Source organism: Schistocerca serialis, chromosome 6, assembly GCF_023864345.2.
Source record: "Schistocerca serialis cubense isolate TAMUIC-IGC-003099 chromosome 6, iqSchSeri2.2, whole genome shotgun sequence".
NCBI lineage: Eukaryota > Metazoa > Arthropoda > Insecta > Orthoptera > Acrididae > Schistocerca > Schistocerca serialis.
This window is the reverse complement of record NC_064643.1, coordinates 721801813-721821086: the sequence shown is the minus strand read 5'-3', so window position 1 is coordinate 721821086 and position 19274 is coordinate 721801813. Positions and strand designations below refer to the sequence as shown.

At 41.9% G+C, this 19274-nt stretch overlaps 1 protein-coding gene across 1 annotated transcript in view; it reads right to left on the bottom strand.

Annotated features, from left to right (window-relative positions):
* The window catches only part of LOC126485046 (protein madd-4-like), a 697683-nt gene that overhangs the window by 229339 nt on the left and 449070 nt on the right, over window positions 1–19274 (bottom strand). The window contains exons 10-11 of the mRNA XM_050108648.1: window positions 17565–17750; window positions 751–914 (exon numbers count right to left, since the gene is read on the bottom strand). Coding sequence (XP_049964605.1) covers window positions 751–914; window positions 17565–17750 — 350 coding nt within the window. The remainder of the gene's footprint in view (window positions 1–750; window positions 915–17564; window positions 17751–19274) is intronic.

Sequence of the window (19274 nt, the reverse complement as noted above, 5' to 3'; positions counted from 1 at the left end):
ATGTTAAAATCTTCACATCACTGTAATTCATGGAATGCCCTGTATCAATACAATGTTCGGCCACAGCTGACTTGTTGGCTGTAATAAGCGTGTGTATCTTCGATACTCCGCACACCTCTCATGAACAGTGCTTATTGTTTGACCTATGTCAGACTTCTCACAATTTCCGCAAAGAATCTGATACACACCAGCTTTACGAAGCTGTAAATCATCCTTCACAGAGCCGAGTAAAGCTGCAATCTTTGTGGGGGGCCGGAAGATCCCCTTTGACAGTGTATCTGAAGAATGTGACCTATCTTTGAGGAAAGAGAACCCACATAGGGCAAAAAAGCACTAGATCTGAAGGAATTACTATCTTCTTCCCCATCACATACCTGCATTTTAGGTTTTGCATTGAATGCTCTATGAATTTGTTGTGGAGAAAATCCATTTGATTTAAAAATGCTCTTTTTGCAAATTGTCTTTATTGGATATACAGTGTGCCCGATGCACTAAGGTTTTAAGGACACCTATGGTCTGTGATAGGTGATGGCAGCTACTGGCATGAAGATATAGATTTGTGTGTGTTGGTTTGCGATACACGACATGTCGCGGCACTTCAGTTGGAGCTGTCCCAAAATTTGCAAGGTTGGTTCACTTTGTTAAGAATGTTGCAGTAAATAGAATTTTACATAGGGTTGGTTCTGCTATTGTCAGAGAAAGAATTTGTTTTACTCATCAGAAGTTGGACATTGTAGCCTTTATCAGTACCTCCTAAGCAGGAAGCACTGCAGTGAGTGAAGCCTTGTGACTTCCACGAATATGGCCCAGACGATCCAGGAGCAACCTTCACTTTTATGTCTGGATCTCCATGGGAGATGTGAGATGTCGAAGCTGGGTCCCTCTGTGTGCCATCTCGAAGTGTATCATTCATGCTGCGGGGAACCAGTATACAAGAAAAATATAAAAAAGATAAATAGCATCCATATATGCAATGAATATTCTCTCTTTCTGTACAAATTTAGCATGAAAGAAAACTAGGAACAAACTAAACATATGTTACAACACCAATTCCAGAAAGAGCCTGAAGTTCAAAAAGAAAAACAATTGAATATCATTATAGTGTTAGTAATATTTACATACTATATTATTTTTGAGACTGGAAATTAATTGTTCACAGGTAACTGTATTACAATTTTTAACAAATGGTGCAGTATGGAAATTTATTGAAGGATGTACAAAATCAAAAAGTTTTAACTCTTAGGCCCACTGTAAGAATTGGCAGAGAATTATAACAACAACTTGAAGAAAATCACATAACTTCCAAGGGTATTCTACATTTTTGGTATCTCCTGGACAGTAATGACTGTCGAAATAAATGAGAAGTGCTTTGGCAATAACCTGTCTGAAGAAGTCAGTTACTTGCATAAATTTAAGTCATTGTGATGTTTCATTCAAAGCATTAATGCATTTATGAGAAAACCATATAGGCAATTATCTTTCCTGTCAGCACCTCTGTAAAAAAGGAGGTAAGGGTATACTAGGTAATATTGTAATCAATTTTTAAGATCATTATCTATGCTTAAACAGACCACTATATTTCTTAAATGCATTAATGCATTTATGAAAAAATTATAGAGGCAATTATCTTTCCTGTCAGCACCTCTGTAAAAAAGTAGGTAAGGGTATACTTGGTAATATTGTAATTAATTTTTAAGATCATTATCTATGCTTGAACAGACCACTATATTTCATTAATTCATTTATTTACCCAGTTCCATTGACTCCATTATGCAGAAAATTATTCTGGAATGTAGAAAAAGCCAAAGTGAAGCAGCAGTTAGAATCCAAGATTAATAGTCAACTACTGATATTGTTCGACTGCTACAAACTAGCTGCACTTACTGTAGCTATTGCTCAGTTAATATCAACATGATCATATTGATAGTTACCATTCAACAAAGCTGAATGTAAAATTCCCCTTTATTGATTAAAATGTTCAATGGCACTGAAAATAAGTACTTAGTTCAATAAACTGTAAAATAAATGTGTGAAACAGGGCTTGCTCAGTAAATATCATGAACATAATATTGTTGGGCTATAAGCTAAAACTAAGCATCCTCTTGAAACAATGGTAAAAAAAATTTCCTACTCCCTTTCAGGGAGTGCTGGGAATCACATACAAAGTCATCTTCTACATGTTTCGCATCAGAGCCCTCCTTTTCGAAGATACACTATCCCTGGAAGAGTATATCCCACTAATGGCAGAGAATGTTGTAATGGGTTCAGGCATTGAATCCTGGTGTTGCATGTCCATTCTATCCATTTCTTGCAACATTCTCAGCAGGTGTGGATTCAATGTTCAGTTCTGAAGGAAGGGGAGTCACAGTTTGCTACTGTCTCCCCCTCCCCTGCTACCCCCTCCCCACCCCCTTTCCTGCAATTATAAATTGCCATCACCCTTACTGTGCCACTGATGCCTGTGGCTTTAATAGCAATGTTAAAACATACAAAATGTTTTAATATAGTAATAATAATAATAGTTTATTTAGGTTAGTCCTTACTATATGTAAAAAATTGTAATATGTAGAAATATAGCATCTGGAAAGCATTCATCTGAAAATTTGAGAAGGACATTCATCAGACAATTAATTTAAGAACTGTAATAGCAATATATTCTGACAACTTTGACATTGTCATAAGTTATACAATATAAGACTGAAGAGTGCACTAACCATTATTAGTGTTTCAAAAAGCAGTATGGCTTGTAACTGGGCAGCAGACTAGGGCTATGTGAGTGTGTAATTGAGGGGAATATTGTTTCTTACTGTCATTCCGGGTACTTCAGGGTAGTCACTCTCCTTACTTTCCATTCTATTTGAGGGTCTCTATATTTCTTTATTTCCTTATTCAGTTGCCTGTGCTCTGCTAATACTACCTGTAGACTCACAAAGTGTGTTGGGTTTGTTATTGACACCAGATACTGTCAGCCTGTGAATATATGCCATTGTGTGGCTGGAATGTTGTTAGTCAGGCCTCAAGGCAACCATGTGGCAGACACTCATATGAGCAAATGAGACATATCCTGCGTTAAATGCAGCTGGTAATTACTATAACTCCTCATCATTTATGAGAGCCTTAATTTTCATGCTGCTTTACTCTCCAAAATTAGGTTGTGAAGTTTGGAAATCAATGCATGTAAAAATGTAATTTTTTTTATTGTGATTCTTCCTTTGTTCCACTCACAAACAGAGCCAGTCTGCTTCAAATCCCAGTTCTCTAAATTTTCTCAATAGTGTTCCTAGAAAAGAACATTGTCTTTCTACCAGGGATTCCCACTTGACTTCACGAACTATCTCCATAACAATCCCATGCTGATTGACCCTACAGCTGGCACATCTAGCAGCCTGCCTCAGAATTCCTTCGTTGTCTTCCCTTAACCCACCCAACTTGATGGGGATCCCAAACTCTCAAGCAATACTTGAGGATGGCTCACACTTCACAGATGAACCACACTTCCCTAAAATTCTCCCAATAAACCAAAGTTGACCATTTGCCTTCCCTAATACCACCCTTACGTGCTTGTTCCATTCTATGTCACTTTGCAGTGTTACACCCAGACATCTCATTGATGCGACAGTGTTGAGCAGTACGCTACTAATGCTGTATTTGAACATTACAGGATTGTTTTGCCTACATATCTGCATTAACTTATATTTTTCTACATTTAGAGACAGCTGTCATTCACCACACCAATTAGAAATTTTAGCTAAGTTGTCTTCTATCCTCTTACAGTCACTCAATGATGACACTTTCCCATACACCACAGCTACAGACTGCTGCACGCCCTTTCCATCAGATAATTTATGTATGCAGAAAACAACAGCAGTGCTACCACACTTCCCTAGGGCACTGCTGATGATACCCTTGTCACTGATGAACACTCGCCACCAAGGACAACATACTAGGTTTTATTACTCAAGAAGTTTTTGATACACTTACATATCTAGGAACCTATTTCATATACTCATACCTTCGTGTACACTCTGCTCTATGCACAGTGGGGCACTATTTCCAACATTTTCCAGAAACCTTGGAATACAGAATCTGACTGTTGCTCCTCATCCATGGTTCAAGGGATATCATGTGAGAAAAGAGCAAGCTGTGTTTCACATGAACAGTGCTTTCTAAATTCATGCTCAACTGTGGACAGAAGCTCCTCTGTCTCAAGAAAATTCTTTATATTCAAAATGAGAAAATAACTTCAATTTCTATTATTTACCACATTCCCTTAAATGGCACAAAATGCATATACTATATTTATAGATTTATTTATTCCTATTCAAGAATTCATCTATGGTATAGAAGGAGTTGTCAAGGAGATATTATTTCAGTTTATTTTTGAAGCTATTACTGCTGTCTGTCAGAGATTTTATTTCGTCTGGTAATTTGTCGAACTTTTTTTACAGCAGCATATTTTACCCCTTTTCTGTGCCAAAGATAGGTTGAGTAAAGGATAGTGTAAGTATTTCTTTTTTCTGGTATTATATTCATGAATGTCGCTGTTGTTTTTAAACTGGTCCATGTTGTTGAGAACAAATTTCATTAGTGAGTAAATGTACTGTGAGGCTGTTGTAAGAATTTCCAAGTGCCTACAAGATGTGTCACTATGAACCCCACACATTATTCTAACCACTTTCTTTTGAGCAGTGAATACTTTTTGTCTAAATGTTGAGTTACCCCAAAATATTATTCCGTATGACATCAGAGAGTTAAAGTATGCAAAGTATGTTAGCTTACTAATTTCTATATCCTCAAAATTGGCAATTATTCTGACTGAAAAAATTACTAAAACTAATCACTTTAGACGATCCAAAATATGAATTTTCCAATTAAGATTCTCATCTATGTGCACACCCAAAAACTTAGTATGCTCTACCCTGTCTACTGTGTTATATTTATTGAAGGAACTGTACTTTTTGCAGCAGAAAATTGGATGTACTGTGTTTTTTCAAAGTTTAGAGCAAGCCCATTTGCAGAAATGTTTCAGATAGAAAGGGAGGTCATTCACATATATCAAGAACAGAAGGGGACCCATGATTGAACCCTGTGGAACACCTAATATAATTTCACCCCAGTTAGATGAAGTGGCAAACTTATTAAAATCACTTGATCCATATAAGGAAACTTTTTGCTTCCTGTTCTGTAGGTAAGACTTAAACCACTCATATGCTATTTCATTTATACCAGAGAACTGTAATTTCTGTAACATAATGTCATGGTTCACACAATCAAATGCTTTGGACAAGTCACAGAAAATTCCTATTGGTGACATTTTACTATTTAAAGACTCTATTACGTGGGCAGTGAAACTGTATATTGCTATCTCAGTGGAACAGCATAACTAGTAAACAAGGGCTCTAAAATGCATACCTTAAAAGCTACCAACACTTTTTTCAGTAGATGAGATGTGTCTCAGAGTAATGATGATGAACAAGTGCTCATAGCCCTTAAGTTGTATTTGTTAGAGGCGACGTTTACAGGGCTTCTTTTCTTTTTTGGTACATACTATCACATCTCAAAATATGGAAAGCAAAGAGCTTGCAGTGGAAGAGATTTGTTTCACAGTACTGAAAATGAAGAAGTGCTCACAGCTCTTAAGGTATGCATTTTAGAGCCCATTTTTACTAGACTTTTTTGCTTTGAATGATCATTCCTGTCCAATCACCAAATATTGACAATTCCTTTAGGGACACCCTAACAGCTCAAGTTCTTTGTATCAGAATGGTGAGCACAGTACAGAGATGCACTAGATGGTGGAAACTCCTAGTATTTAGAAACAAATACAAGGAAAGAAAAAAAAACCCTAGACATGATGGTGAACTTGATTTTTCAATATTGCCACCTGGGGATGGCATATTTGCAGTGACAAGAACTCCCCTCGACCTAGTCTGCAAACAGATTTCCTGCGCCATTTCCCTGCACATCCCCAATTCTCTCACCAACCCCAAGAGCCAGCCAAAACGAAAATGGAGTGCCATCTAAGTCACCCAATACCACCCCAGACTGAAACAACTGAGCCATACCCTTCTCATGGTTTTGATTATCTATCATTATGCCTTGAAATGAGGGACATCTACTCAAGATCCTTCCCACTTGATTTCAATAGATACTTCACAACCTGGGCCATCTGTATCCTCCTCTTCACCACCAGATTTTCTGAACTACATAGATGGGAGTTACTCTTACAAATATTCTCTGCTCCCAGAATTATCCTTGCATCAATCTACGGCAACTTATTGTCCCCATACCCTCCATCGAACAGTTTCAGCCCCCTTATACTATCACCTCCTCCCTTTTCACATTCCACCACCCTCTTTGGGTGCTGCCCCCTGCCAATGTACCCACCAATCCTTTCCCCTACCCTGCTCCTCTCCTTTTCCACTCCTCTCCCTTTCTGCACCCTGGTTCCTCTTTCCCACACATCCCACTTCCTGACACTGCACCTGGTAGTCTGTAGTCCCTGCATGCCCCACCTGACAGTGCTCTTCTCTACCCCAACCTGTATCCTGCTATCGCTGCCCCTTCCTACCCCGTTCCAGATTGCTACTCACGTGACAGTCGTATTCTGATTGGAGCTGTTGGTGGTAGCAATCATGTGTGCACGAGGTGTGCTTGCCTGTGTGAATGTGTGTGTGTGTGTGTGCATATTATTTGCCAAAGAAGGATTTGGCTGCAAGCTATAATATGTAACAGTCTTTTTGTTGTGCCTGTCTGCAACTCAACAGGTTATCTTTATGGTGAGTAGCAATCTACTCTTTTCATAATGTTGTTGATATTCCAGCCTGGAATTCCCATTGTTTAATTTTCATTTACTTATGATTTGTTTTCTGTACGTAAGCATAAAGTGGTAATAATTATCTCTCATGGTAATTGTAATACAGTAGTTGAAGATACTTGCAGTAGGTGATATCAATCAATTTTCTTCTTATGTTAATGGAAAATATGGAAACACCCCCCATGAACCATGGACCTTGCCGTAAGTGGGGAGGCTTGTGTGCCTCAGCAATACAGATGGCCGTACCGTAGGTGCAACCACAATGGAGGGGTCTGTTGAGAGGCCAGACAAACGTGTGGTTCCTGAAGAGGGGCAGCAGCGTTTTCAGTAGTTGCAGGGGCTACAGTCTGGATGATTGACTGATCTGGCCTTGTAACACTAACCAAAACGGCCTTGCTGTGCTGGTACTGCAAATGGCTGAAAGCAAGGGGAAAATACAGCTATAATTTTTCCCGAGGGCATGCAGCCTTACTGTATGGTTAAATGATGATGGCATCCTCTTGGGTAAAATATTCCAGAGGTAAAATTGGATCTCTGGGCAGGGACTACTCAAGAGGACGTCGTTATCAGGAGAAAGAAAACTGGCATTCTACGGATCAGAGCATGGAATGTCAGATCCCTTAATCGGGCAGGTAGGTTAGAAAATTTAAAAATGGAAATGGATAGGTTAAAGTTAGAAGTAGTGGGAATTAGTGAAGTTCGGTGGCAGGAGGAACAAGACTTTTGGTCAGGTGGATACAGGGATATGAATACAAAATCAAATAGAGGTAATACAGGAGTAGGTTTAATAATGAATAAAAAAAATAGGAGTGTGGGTAAGCTACTACAAACAGCATAGTGAACACATTATTGTGGCTAAGATAGACACGAAGCCCATGCCTACTACAGTAGAAGAAGAATGGGTAGCTCTGACGGATGAAGTAGTGAAGGCAGCAGAGGATCAAGTAGGTAAAAAGACGAGGGATAGTAGAAATCCTTGGGTAACAGAAGAAATTTAATTGATGAAAGGAGAAAATATAAAAAAGCAGTAAATGAAACAGGCAAAAATGAATACAAACATCTCAAAAATGAGATCGACAGTATAATAACACGATTCAGGTTTTCGTCGCACTTCACGTAGTGTAGACCAGGAACTGTCTGCTAGACCTGCCCGATGTGAACTGACTGGGCACGGCCCGTGCTGCCGGAGTTGTTGTTGTTGTTGTCATGCCGGCAGAGGTCACATCCGAATTCTCGCGTGCCCTCTGGTGGACGGGACTCTACTTGCGGCAACTACCATCCGTGACGCGCCGTGCCAATGTGCGCCTCCCGTGATCTTTCTGGTGGCTACTACACTCCTCCTCCTTTGGGGGGTGAAGCCACTGTGAGCCACTGCATCGGAAGGTGGAGTGTCGGGCAGGAGCGATGACCTCCACATCCATTGGAAGGCCGGAGTCGAGGGGAGCTGCCAACCCTCGAGCCGGAACCTTCGAATACGGCTGGAAGTGACCCACACGAAGAGGCCCCCGTCATCCCACAACCGGAGCCCGGGACAGAACGGGTGACAAGCCGTCGAACTCCGGATCCTGTTCCACTCCGAGAGGGGCAAGACTGAGTGGCGAGGACGAAGGGGCAGGGACGACCACAGGTGAACCAACCTCCTGAGACACCAGGCCTGCTAGGGGGGCCGGCTCTCGGTGGGGCACCTCGAACGATGGCGATGCCGGTGCTGGAGCTACTGGAGGCTGCCAAGGCTGAGAACCATTGCAGTGCGGCAGAGGCACAGCGGGGAGAGGAGGCAACGTCCCCTGAGAAACCAACACAGGTGCCGGCAATGGAGAAGCCGGTGTCCGAGAGGTCGGAGTGTGGGTGCCCGAACGTGGACGTAGCTGATTTTGGTGACGACGTACCACCCGGTCCCCCACCTGCAAGGTATAGAGCCGGCGGCCATGTCGGCGCAGGACCACTGCCGGTATCCAACGTGGATTGCGACCAAATCCACGGGCCCAGACTGACGTACCCAGTGAAAAACCAGGCACTCCATTTTGTGAAGACTGGCGAGGACCAGGCCGGAGGAGGTGCAGCAGAGTCCGAGGTTGACGCCCATGGAGGAGCTCTGCGGGGATGCGTTCTCCCATTGGTGTGGTCTGGTATGCCGTCAAGAAAAACGACAATGCTTCCTCCGCAGGAAATTTGTGCACATACTTTTTCATCTGCGTCTTAAATGTGCGCACCATGCGCTCGGCTTCCCCATTCGATTGTGGATGGACGGGGGGAGAGCAAACGTGCCGAATACCGAAGTGCCTATAAAAATCCTGGAAGGTCTGCGAAATAAACTGCGTTCCATTGTCCGAGACCAGGGTGATTGGCAGACCTTCCACAGAAAAGATTTTTGGTAGTGCCTGGATGGCAACTTCTGAAGTGGTTGAGTAGCAGCAAACCACATATGGGAATCGGGAATAAGCATCAATGACAATGAGCCAAAAGCCATTGAAAAATGGGCCCGCAAAATCGATGTGAACACGTTGGGTTGCTGGCGGCCATGAAGAGAACGCTGCCCTGGGAGATGCTTGTTCGCTCGCACACTGGGAACAGGCAGCCACCAAGTGCTCAATTTCTCTGTCAATACCGGGCCAGTACACATGTCTGCGAGCCAAGGTTTTAGTACGGAAAACACCCCAGTGCCCCGCATGTAATAACGTGAGGACCTCCTTTCGTAAACCTGCAGGAACAACCACGCGAGGAGCAGTATCATTGGTAGCCAGAAGGAGAACTCCTTCCAAGACCGAGAGGCGGTCTCGTAGAAGAAAATAATTACGAAGAGGGTCCGAGGCCCGGCCCGGAGGGCGGGAAGCCCACCCCTGCTGAATGAGGCGAACTACTTGCCGGAGAACCGGGTCAGCCGCCGTTTCTCTGGAGACTCGAGAACTAGTGATCGGGAAGCCATCAACCACTTGGTGGGACGCCACATCCAAATGAAAATACATAATCTCCTCTCGATCGAACGTAGGATCCGGGCCCACCGGAAGACGGGAAAGAGCATCGGCATTGGCATGCTGTCCTGTAGGGCGAAAATGAATGTCATAATGGTACTTAGAGAGGAACAAGACCCAGCGCTGTAGTCTGTGGGCCGCCCTATCCGGAATCTGAGAGGCGGGGCCGAATAACGATATTAACGGCTTATGGTCAGTGATTAACTGAAACTTCGTGCCATACAAGAAAGGGTGAAACTTGGTAACAGCATAAACAATGGCCAAAGCCTCCTTTTTCACCTGGGAGTAATGGGCCTGCGCGGGACTAAGCGTTTTAGACGCAAATGCCAGAGGTTGCTCGGAACCATCGGCGTTGCGATGGGCCAGGACGGCCCCCACCCCATACTGCGAAGCGTCTGTAGCCAGGACCAACGGCTTATGGGGATCAAAAGTAGCCAAACAAGGGCTGACGTGAGGAGGCCCTTCAAAGAGGTGAACGCTCACTTGCATGCAGGCGACCAATCAAAAGGAACACCCTTGTGCAGAAGGCAGTACAGGGGGTGGGCTATAGTGGAAGCCCTGGGAATGAACCGGTGGTAATAGGCTATCTTGCCTAAAAAAGCTTGTAACTCTTTCAGTGAAGTGGGCCGAGGAAGGTTGACGATACCTTGGACCAAACTTCCTAGTGGCTGGATGCCGTGCCGAGATATGGTGTAGCCCACATACTCAATGTATGGTTGGAAGAAGGTTGACTTATGCAGGTTGCAACGCAAGCCCACAGACCTGAATTTGAGAAAGAGGGTGCGAAGGTTGTCCAAGTGTTCCTTCGTGCTGCGGCCTGTGACAATTATGTCATCCAGGTAATTAATACAATGAGGGACTGTCGACGTGACATGCTCAAGATAACGCTGGAATATCGCCGGGGCACTGGATATTCCAAAGGCCAACCGCTGGTATTGATAAAGGCCAAACGGAGTGTTGACGACCGCCAGCCGTTTGGAGTCCTCATCAAGTGGTATCTGATGATAAGCCTCCGACAGATCGATTTTCGAAAAATATTGGCCTCCCGCCACAGCGGAGAACAATTCATCAGCACTAGGCAAAGGATAGGTGTCGACCACCAATTGTGAATTAATGGTGGCCTTGAAATCGCCACAAAGACGTAATTTTCCCGAGGGCTTCCTTACAATAACGAGGGGCGAAGCCCACTCACTGGAAGAGATGGGAAGAACGACCCCTAGGGCGGTCAGCCGGTCTAGCTCTTCCTTTACTTGAGGGCAGAGAGCCAAGGGGATCTGTCTCGCGCGTAAAAAATGCGGGCGAGCCGACGGCTTCAACGTTAAGTGAGCTTCAAAATCTGAAACACGCCCCAGGCCCTCCTCAAAAATCTCTGGAAAGTCTGAGATCAAAGATTCCAGTGATTGATAGGGAATGTCTTCGGAGACCAACTGTATGGTGTCAGCGATAGAAAAACCGAAAGCTTGAAAGGCATCCAGGCCAAAAAGATTAGCGGAGCTCGCATCACTGACAACAATAAAAGTAATAGACCGAGTGACTGATTTGTAAGTCCCGTCGGTAGTGAATTGACCCAACAGGGGAATGAACTGTTTACCATAACCGCGTAGACGCCGGTAAACTGGCGCCAACGGGGCGATCCAAGGTCGGAATAAGTTTGTGCATTCAACAACGAAACTGCCGCTCCCGTATCTACTTGCAGTTGTAACCGGCGCGACTGAACCGACACCTCGATAAAGAGTTTGCGTGCCGATGCGTCGGGAGCCTGGCCTGATGAAACTTCCCGAATGTCAACGTCCATGTCCTCTGTACCTGCTTCCTTCGATTCTTTTGAAGCTGAGCGGCAAACTTTAGCAATGTGACCTTTTTTATTACATTTGCGACAAACGGCCCAACGCTGGGGGCACTCTGACCGATCATGATGTATATAGCATGACGCACAGGACGGCAACAGGGGCCGGCAGCCGGAATTTTGTTTACGCGCCGTGCGGGAGCGGCCGTAACGGCCGGATTGCACCGCTCGCACGTCGTCTACCCCGGTCACAGTGGACGCGGCCACGCCGCCCTGAACCTCCGCGACGTCGCACCATGCTTCCAGCTGTTGACCTGCTGTGTGAGAGACTTCATACGATTGAGCAATGGACAGGACTTCCTCGAGGGAAGGGTCTTCTAACTGCAGGGCCCGTTGCCGGACCTCCCTATCAGGGGCCGAACGAACAATGACGTCGCGGACCATAACGTGGACATATGACTCTCGCGACTGCTCCGTGACAAAATGACACTTGCAACTAAGACCGTGCAGGGTAGCTGCCCACGCCCGGTAAGACTGATGGGGCTGTTTCTTGCATTGATAGAACTCGACCCTAGCCGCCACAACATGGGTGCGGCGGCGATAATATGAAGACAGCAAGGAACACAATGCATCAAAAGACAAGGACAAGGGTTCCTGCAACGGCGCTAGCTGCCGCAAAACGTGATACAGCGAGGGAGATATCCAAGACAAAAAGAGAGCACGACATACCTCCGCATCTGCAACATGAAACGCCTGGAAATGCTGCCGAAGGCGATGCTCATATGCGTCCCAATCCTCCGCCGTCTCGTCATACGGGGGAAAGGGAGGAGGGAACTGTGCCAGAGCAGACGGCGCGGAAAGCAACGCCGGGAGCACTTTTTTCATGGTGGCCATGAGCTCCATCTGCTGTGCAACCAAAACCCGTCCCAAATCCTCCATGCCATGGAGAATCTGCGAAACCGGAACAACGACGCAGCACGCGAAAGAACGACCCTACTCGTTGCCAATTGTGTAATAACACGATTCAGGTTTCCGTCGCACTTCACGTAGTGTAGACCGGGAACTGTCTGCTAGACCTGCCCGATGTGAACTGACTGGGCACGGCCCGTGCTGCCGGAGTTGTAGTTGTAGTTGTTGTTGTTGTTGTCATGCCGGCAGAGGTCGCGTCCGAATTCTCGCGTGCCCTCTGGTGGACGGGAGTCTACTTGCGGCAACTACCGTCGGTGACGTGCCGTGCCAATGTGCGCCTCCCGCGATCTTTCTGGTGGCTACTACAGACAGGAAGTGCAAAATGGCTAAGCAGGGATGGCTAGAGGACAAATGTAAGGATGTAGAGGCTCATCTCACTAGGGGCAATATAGATATTGTCTACAGGAAAATTAAAGAGACCTTTGGAGAAAAGAGAGCCACTTGTATGAATATTAAGAGCTCAGATGGAAATCCAGTTCTAAGCAAAGAAGGGAAAGCAGAAAGGTGGAAGGAGTATATAGAGGGTCTATACAAGGGTGATGTACTTGAGGACAATATTATGGAAATGGAAGAGGATGTAGATGAAGATGAAATGGGAGATATAATACTGCGTGAAGAGTTTTTCAGAGCACTGAAAGACCTGAGTCGCAACAAAGCTCCGGGAATAGACAACATTCCATTAGAATTACTGACAACCTTGGGAGAGCCAGTCCTGACAAAACTCAGCCATCCAGTGAGGAAGATGTATGAGACAGGTGAAATACCCTCAGACTTCAAGAAGAATATAATAATTCCAATCCCAAAGAAAGCAGGTGTTGACAGATGCAAAAATTACTGAACTATCAGTTTAATAAGTCACAGCTGCAAAATACTAATGTGAATTCTTTACAGACGAATGGAAAAACTAGTAGAAGCCGACCTCGGGGAAGATCAGTTTGGATTCCGTAGAAATGTTGGAACACCTAAGGCAATACTGACCTTACAACTTATCTTCGAAGAAAGATTGATGAAAGGCAAACCTATATTTCTAGCATTTGTAGACTTAGAGAAAGCTTTTGACAATGTTGACTGGAATACTCTCTTTCAAATTCTAAAGGTGGCAGGGGTAAAATACAGGGAGCAAAAGGCTATTTACAATTTGAACGGAAACCAGATGGCAGTTATAAGTGTCGAGGGGTACGGAAGGGAAGCAGTGGTTGGGAAGGGAGTGAGACAGGGTTGTAGCCTCTTCCCAATGTTATTCAATCTGTATATTGAGCAACCAATAAATGAAACAAAAGAAAAGTTCGGAGTATGCGTTAAAATGCATGGAGAAGAAATACAAACTTTGAGGTTCACCAATGACATTGTAATTCTGTCAGAGACAGCAAAGGACTTGAAAGAGCAGTTGAACGGAATGGACAGTGTCTTGAAAGGAGGATATAAGATGAACATCAACAAAAGCAAAACGAGGATAATGGAATGTAGTCGAATTAAGTTTGGTGATGCTGAGGGAATTAGATTAGGAAATGAGACACTTAAAATAGTAAAGGAGTTTTGCTGTTTGGGGAGCGAAATAACTGATGATGGTCGAAGTAGAGAGGATATAAAATGTAGACTGGCAATAGCAAAGAAAGCGTTTCTGAAGAAGAGAAATTTGTTAACATCGAATATAGATTTAAGTGTCAGGAAGTCATTTCTGAAAGTATTTGTATGGAGTGTAGCCATGTATGGAAGTGAAACATGGATGATAAATAGTTTGGACAAGAAGAGAATAGAAGCTTTCAAAATGTGGTGTTACAGAAGAATGCTGAAGATTAGATGGGTAGATCACATAACTAATGAGGAAGTATTGAATAGGATTGGGGAGAAGAGGAGTTTGTGGCACAACTTGACGAGAAGAAGGGATTGGTTGGTAGGACATGTTCTGAGGCATCAAGGGATCACAAATTTAGCATTTGGATGGCAGTGTGGAGGGTAAAAATCGCAGAGGGAGACCAAGAGGTGAATACACAAAGCAGATTCAGAAGAATGTAGGTTGCAGTAACTACTGGGAGATGAAGAAGCTTGCACAGGATAGAGTAGCATGGAGAGCTGCATCAAACCACTCTCAGAACTGAAGACCACAACAACAACAAGAACATGGAAACACTGGTGAAAACTGGGTTCTCAAAGTGAAAAAAAATTATAGGATTTGATGAACTTTATTGTTTTGTTGGTATATGTCTTCTTCTAATGCCTTGGGTGAAAAATTAGCAATCCATGGTCCAGAGATGTACTTTCAACAGTCAAGTTTTCCACAGCATTATGTCCCAGCTGTACTTTGTATTACTGTTGAGAACACTTTACTTCAGCGACAAGTCAGCCTATACTGGAGAATACATTCATTTCACATTAAGAACATTGCTGGTAAAGTTAAAAAAAAAAAAAAAAATTCTGTGACAAAAACCTACAGCAGTTGAAAGTGTATTATCTTTTTTAAAAATTATTCCATCCAAACGAAGCCCATTACTGTTTCTCTGGATTCACAACTGTGGGACAACTGCATGTTGTAGGAACTGGTGCAACATATATAAGCTACAAGAGACAGTGGATGAAAGAGAAATCTGATTTCTGTCAACTAATGCCCTGCTGTGTGATGCCAAGAGAATATTCTATATTCATCTCCTGCACCACCACAGACATGCCTGAGATGTAAAACACTGCCAGGAATACTGGTAGAAGGAATAAACTAAGCTGGTAACTGCAGGTTGTTGATAAAAATGCAAATATTCTGTAGGCCACTAGGCTCAATCAGATAAATAGGTAAGACAGTGAGGTGCTACAGAAAGTTTATTTTTCCCATTCTGAAGCTGTGCATTTTAATTTCTCTGGACAGCAACAGGGCAAAATACAGTAGTTGAATTTTGTATGTCCATGGTAACAGAACAGAGAAAAGCTGATGGAGAAACACTCTGCTAATGAGACTTCCCCACTATTTACCAAGGAGAATTTTTGAAATGTTTTTGAGAAAAAAAGATCAAAGAAAAGTGTGCATTTGCATCCACATGTGTTTGTGTTTGCGTGTGTGTGTGTGTGTGTGTGTGTGTGTGTGTGTGCCCTAACTTGACAAAAGATTTACTCTGTAAGCTACCACAGTTTTTGTGTTGATGATGTCTAACCTTCGATTGATTGCTACAGTAAAATTGTCTACAACGACTGAAGTAGGTAGTGGGGTGTGGAATAAATTAATACTTTTAAATTTCACCACAGCCAGAAATCCAAGGGATTAAAGTCAGGTGAATTTGGAGCCTATGATACTGGACATCATCAACCAATACTCACTCATTAGGTCTTGTTAGGTGCTTTTGTACAGTGTGTAGGAAATGGGTGCTGCCACAGCAAGCATAAACCATGTCTGGGTCTTTTGGCCAGGCTGACACTACCCAACAGCACAGGTACTTTTCTGTGCAGAAACTGATGATAAACAGCACCTGTTACTTTGTCTAGTAAAGTGTATGGTCTTCTGAGTCTGTCACTCACAATTTCTGCAAACACACTGGTACTAAAGCAAACCTGATGCCTCACTTCCATGCTCACCAAAGATTTGCAAAGGCCCATATTTGGTTATTATGGTAATTTATTATCCCACAGTGTGTGAATTCCACATCACCTGTAAATAAAATGTACAATATGAAATGTAGATGTTGAATGATCTGTCTTAGAACCCATTGGAAGAACTGTTATCTGGCGTGATAGTCTTGAGCCATGAGAACTGATACACACTAAAAATGTGAATAACGCAATTGCTTATACACACTAGACCATTCAAGAGTGTGATTTATGTCTTCAGTTCTTCACACATATGTTTTAGGTCCATGTTTTACTCATTGCATCACTTGCTTCTCATTATCTGGTGTTGTCCTTATTGCAGATTATCCGATGACTGCACTAACTGGAACAATCTTTTGAAGATTTCTTCGGATGGAGTGAAATGTTGAGGATGTAATATGGCATACATGACACATTTATCAATCAATACTGTTGGCTGAAAATATGTCCCTTACTTAGGAACATCATTTGATTGTGTCAGCAACCCCATATTACTTGATAAGCTGTAGAACCTCAGTATTAGAGGAACTGGCTATGAATTAATAAAATTGTATATGAGCAACAGGAAACAATTTGTGTTGCTTAAAACAAACAGTGGGTCTTTCAAACCCCAAAACTACTGATATGAAGTGTGGAGTGCCTCAATGCTGCACATATTTTCTCAGGCAGCGTATGTTCACAGAAGTGATCAAGCCTGTAATTATCAGTGACTAAAATGTACAACACAAAACAAAGATTAATGCAACTACCCTCAAAAAAATAAATGCTTTTACCACAGTTCAGCATAGTGTTATTGTGCCACTTTGTCATTGCATTCAGTGAACCTACTCACAAGTTGCTTCATAGTCAACTCTTCACAGTAAACCTAATTATACTGCTATTTATCACTGTTAATATAGAATTAACACAGCCTTAAAAACAAATCCCAGGCAGAATTGAGCAGTACTGATGGCGAGCTTGAAGAGGAAGAGTAATGAGGATATTACTGTTCACTACAGCCATACTATGATGAGCAGAGCAGGTTTGTTTCCAGATAAGACACAAAGCACATACCATTGACATTTGCCCTGTAGTGCAGATATTTTCAGTGTAAGTAGACATAATGATAAATGAACAAACAAAATGCAATTACTTGACATGAGCCATCAGAAATCATTGGTTTCTTATACTAAAATACTCAGACAACATCCCTCTGGAATTTTATGAGCATATTTTGGGTTCATGTTGTAGATTTTTAGTCACAGGATACAAATTTTGTGGTTTTATAATTTTGTCTGGATAAAAATATGCCTAGCTGTAGTAACTGGACAGTTGATGGTACAGTTCTGACAGTAGGAAAGCTGTAATACAAAACACATCAAAAGTATAGGTTACTGAAATTTTGTCAATTACATACATTTCTTGAAGCTAACAGATAAATGCATTATCATAGTAGTAAAGCTTTCAATACCTCTGATCTTCACAAGGCTGCATTTTACATTTTTCAAACTCTGATGGCTTTGGTCCTTGGCAGTTTTCATCAGGCATCTTGGCATAAGCTTTTGAGAATTCCAAATATATTCTGCAGTATACATCACGCGTGCGAATTCCAATACCACAAGTTACACTGCAAGGGCCCCATTTTCCTGCCATGAAGCTGGCAAAAAGTGTAGAAATACATTAACATGCATATCATCCTACAAATCAGGAAGAATTTACCTTCATGTGTAACTTTATGCAATAAAAATGTCCATGAAAAATACAAACATTAAAAGTAAGAAAACATATATAAAGCCATGTGCATAACAGATAGAACACTCATTATTGCATGCAGTCCGGCATAAACTGGAGTATAGTCTGAAGAAAAATGTGAGGAGAGTATCTTTTATGAACTTTCACTTTGATCCATACAAAAATCTCACCAAAGTCTACCTCTTTATACAACAAGTGGCGAAGATGCTTCTTAGAAATTCATTCCACAAGCATCCAGTTCATTAGCTTTGTTACTGCTCCTTGTCATCTGGTTCATTCCACAATAACACTGTGCACTGTGAGAATTTTTTTGTCAAATAAAAAAAGCAACTAGTCCTGAAAATATTAATATTTTCTGAGAAGGAAACAATTGCTGATGTTTGTTAGTCATAAATAAGTTTTGAAAGAATTTGTGCACACCAAGAAAACTTTTGTGATATGCAGATATTTGTAAACTGCATTAACAATCTATCATTTAAAGAGGTTATCGATATACTTCAATTTTTAGTATGACTGGGCTAAAAGTGTTATCACCCAGTGTGAGACATAGCAAAGTGAGATAGTTCCTCTGTTACAATTCTACTTCATAAATAAAGATTTTTTTTTCTTTTTTCCATGATACATGTGTGCTAATTAAAATTACATATAATGACTAAATTATCATCCATGTGATATTTCACTGAACTTCATTATTCACAATAAAATTTGCTGTCTGCTTATGAAAAAAGTACTTTTACTTCATCTAACAACTTTTATTGAAAGAAGCATTAATAATTCATGATAATTACAAACAATATGCACATCAAATTTAGCTACCACAAAAAGTTATTTTAAGATTAACATAGCTTATTTAAAAGCCCTCACCTCCACTTTTTGACAAATGTTTCACTTCTTCCAAAAAAATTATATTTTAAAAGTTACTTTTATTCAAAATTTTCATGTTCAAATCTATAAATGTCATTCTTTGCAAATATCAGTGCCAAAGTTTTGTAGTTCCAATTTCTCTTTGTCAAAAAAATGTATATTTTTATTTAAATAACCTGTTGGTTAGGCCTAATTAATTATTCCAACTAGAAAATTTCACTTTCTCAAAAATTCTTGGTGAACTTTTGGGAATCGCTATGTACATTAAAACTCCACACTCATGATGTATGTTATGTTGTTTTCTAGCTAAGCATCTTTAGTAATGGACATTTTTTTCTATCTTTCATGCAAATTTCCAAAATATTCATTCTTATATTTTACCAAATTGTAATTTTTGTAATACACAGATTCATAAACAGGCATCAACCACACAGCCTGTGTGAGTCATGAATGAGTTTTCAATCTGCACAGTTACTATGTCTCTGTTAGGATTGTGTAAAGAAATTATTAGTCTTTGCCAATGATGAACTTTGTGAAACTTCTGCTAAATAATGTAGCTCACTGA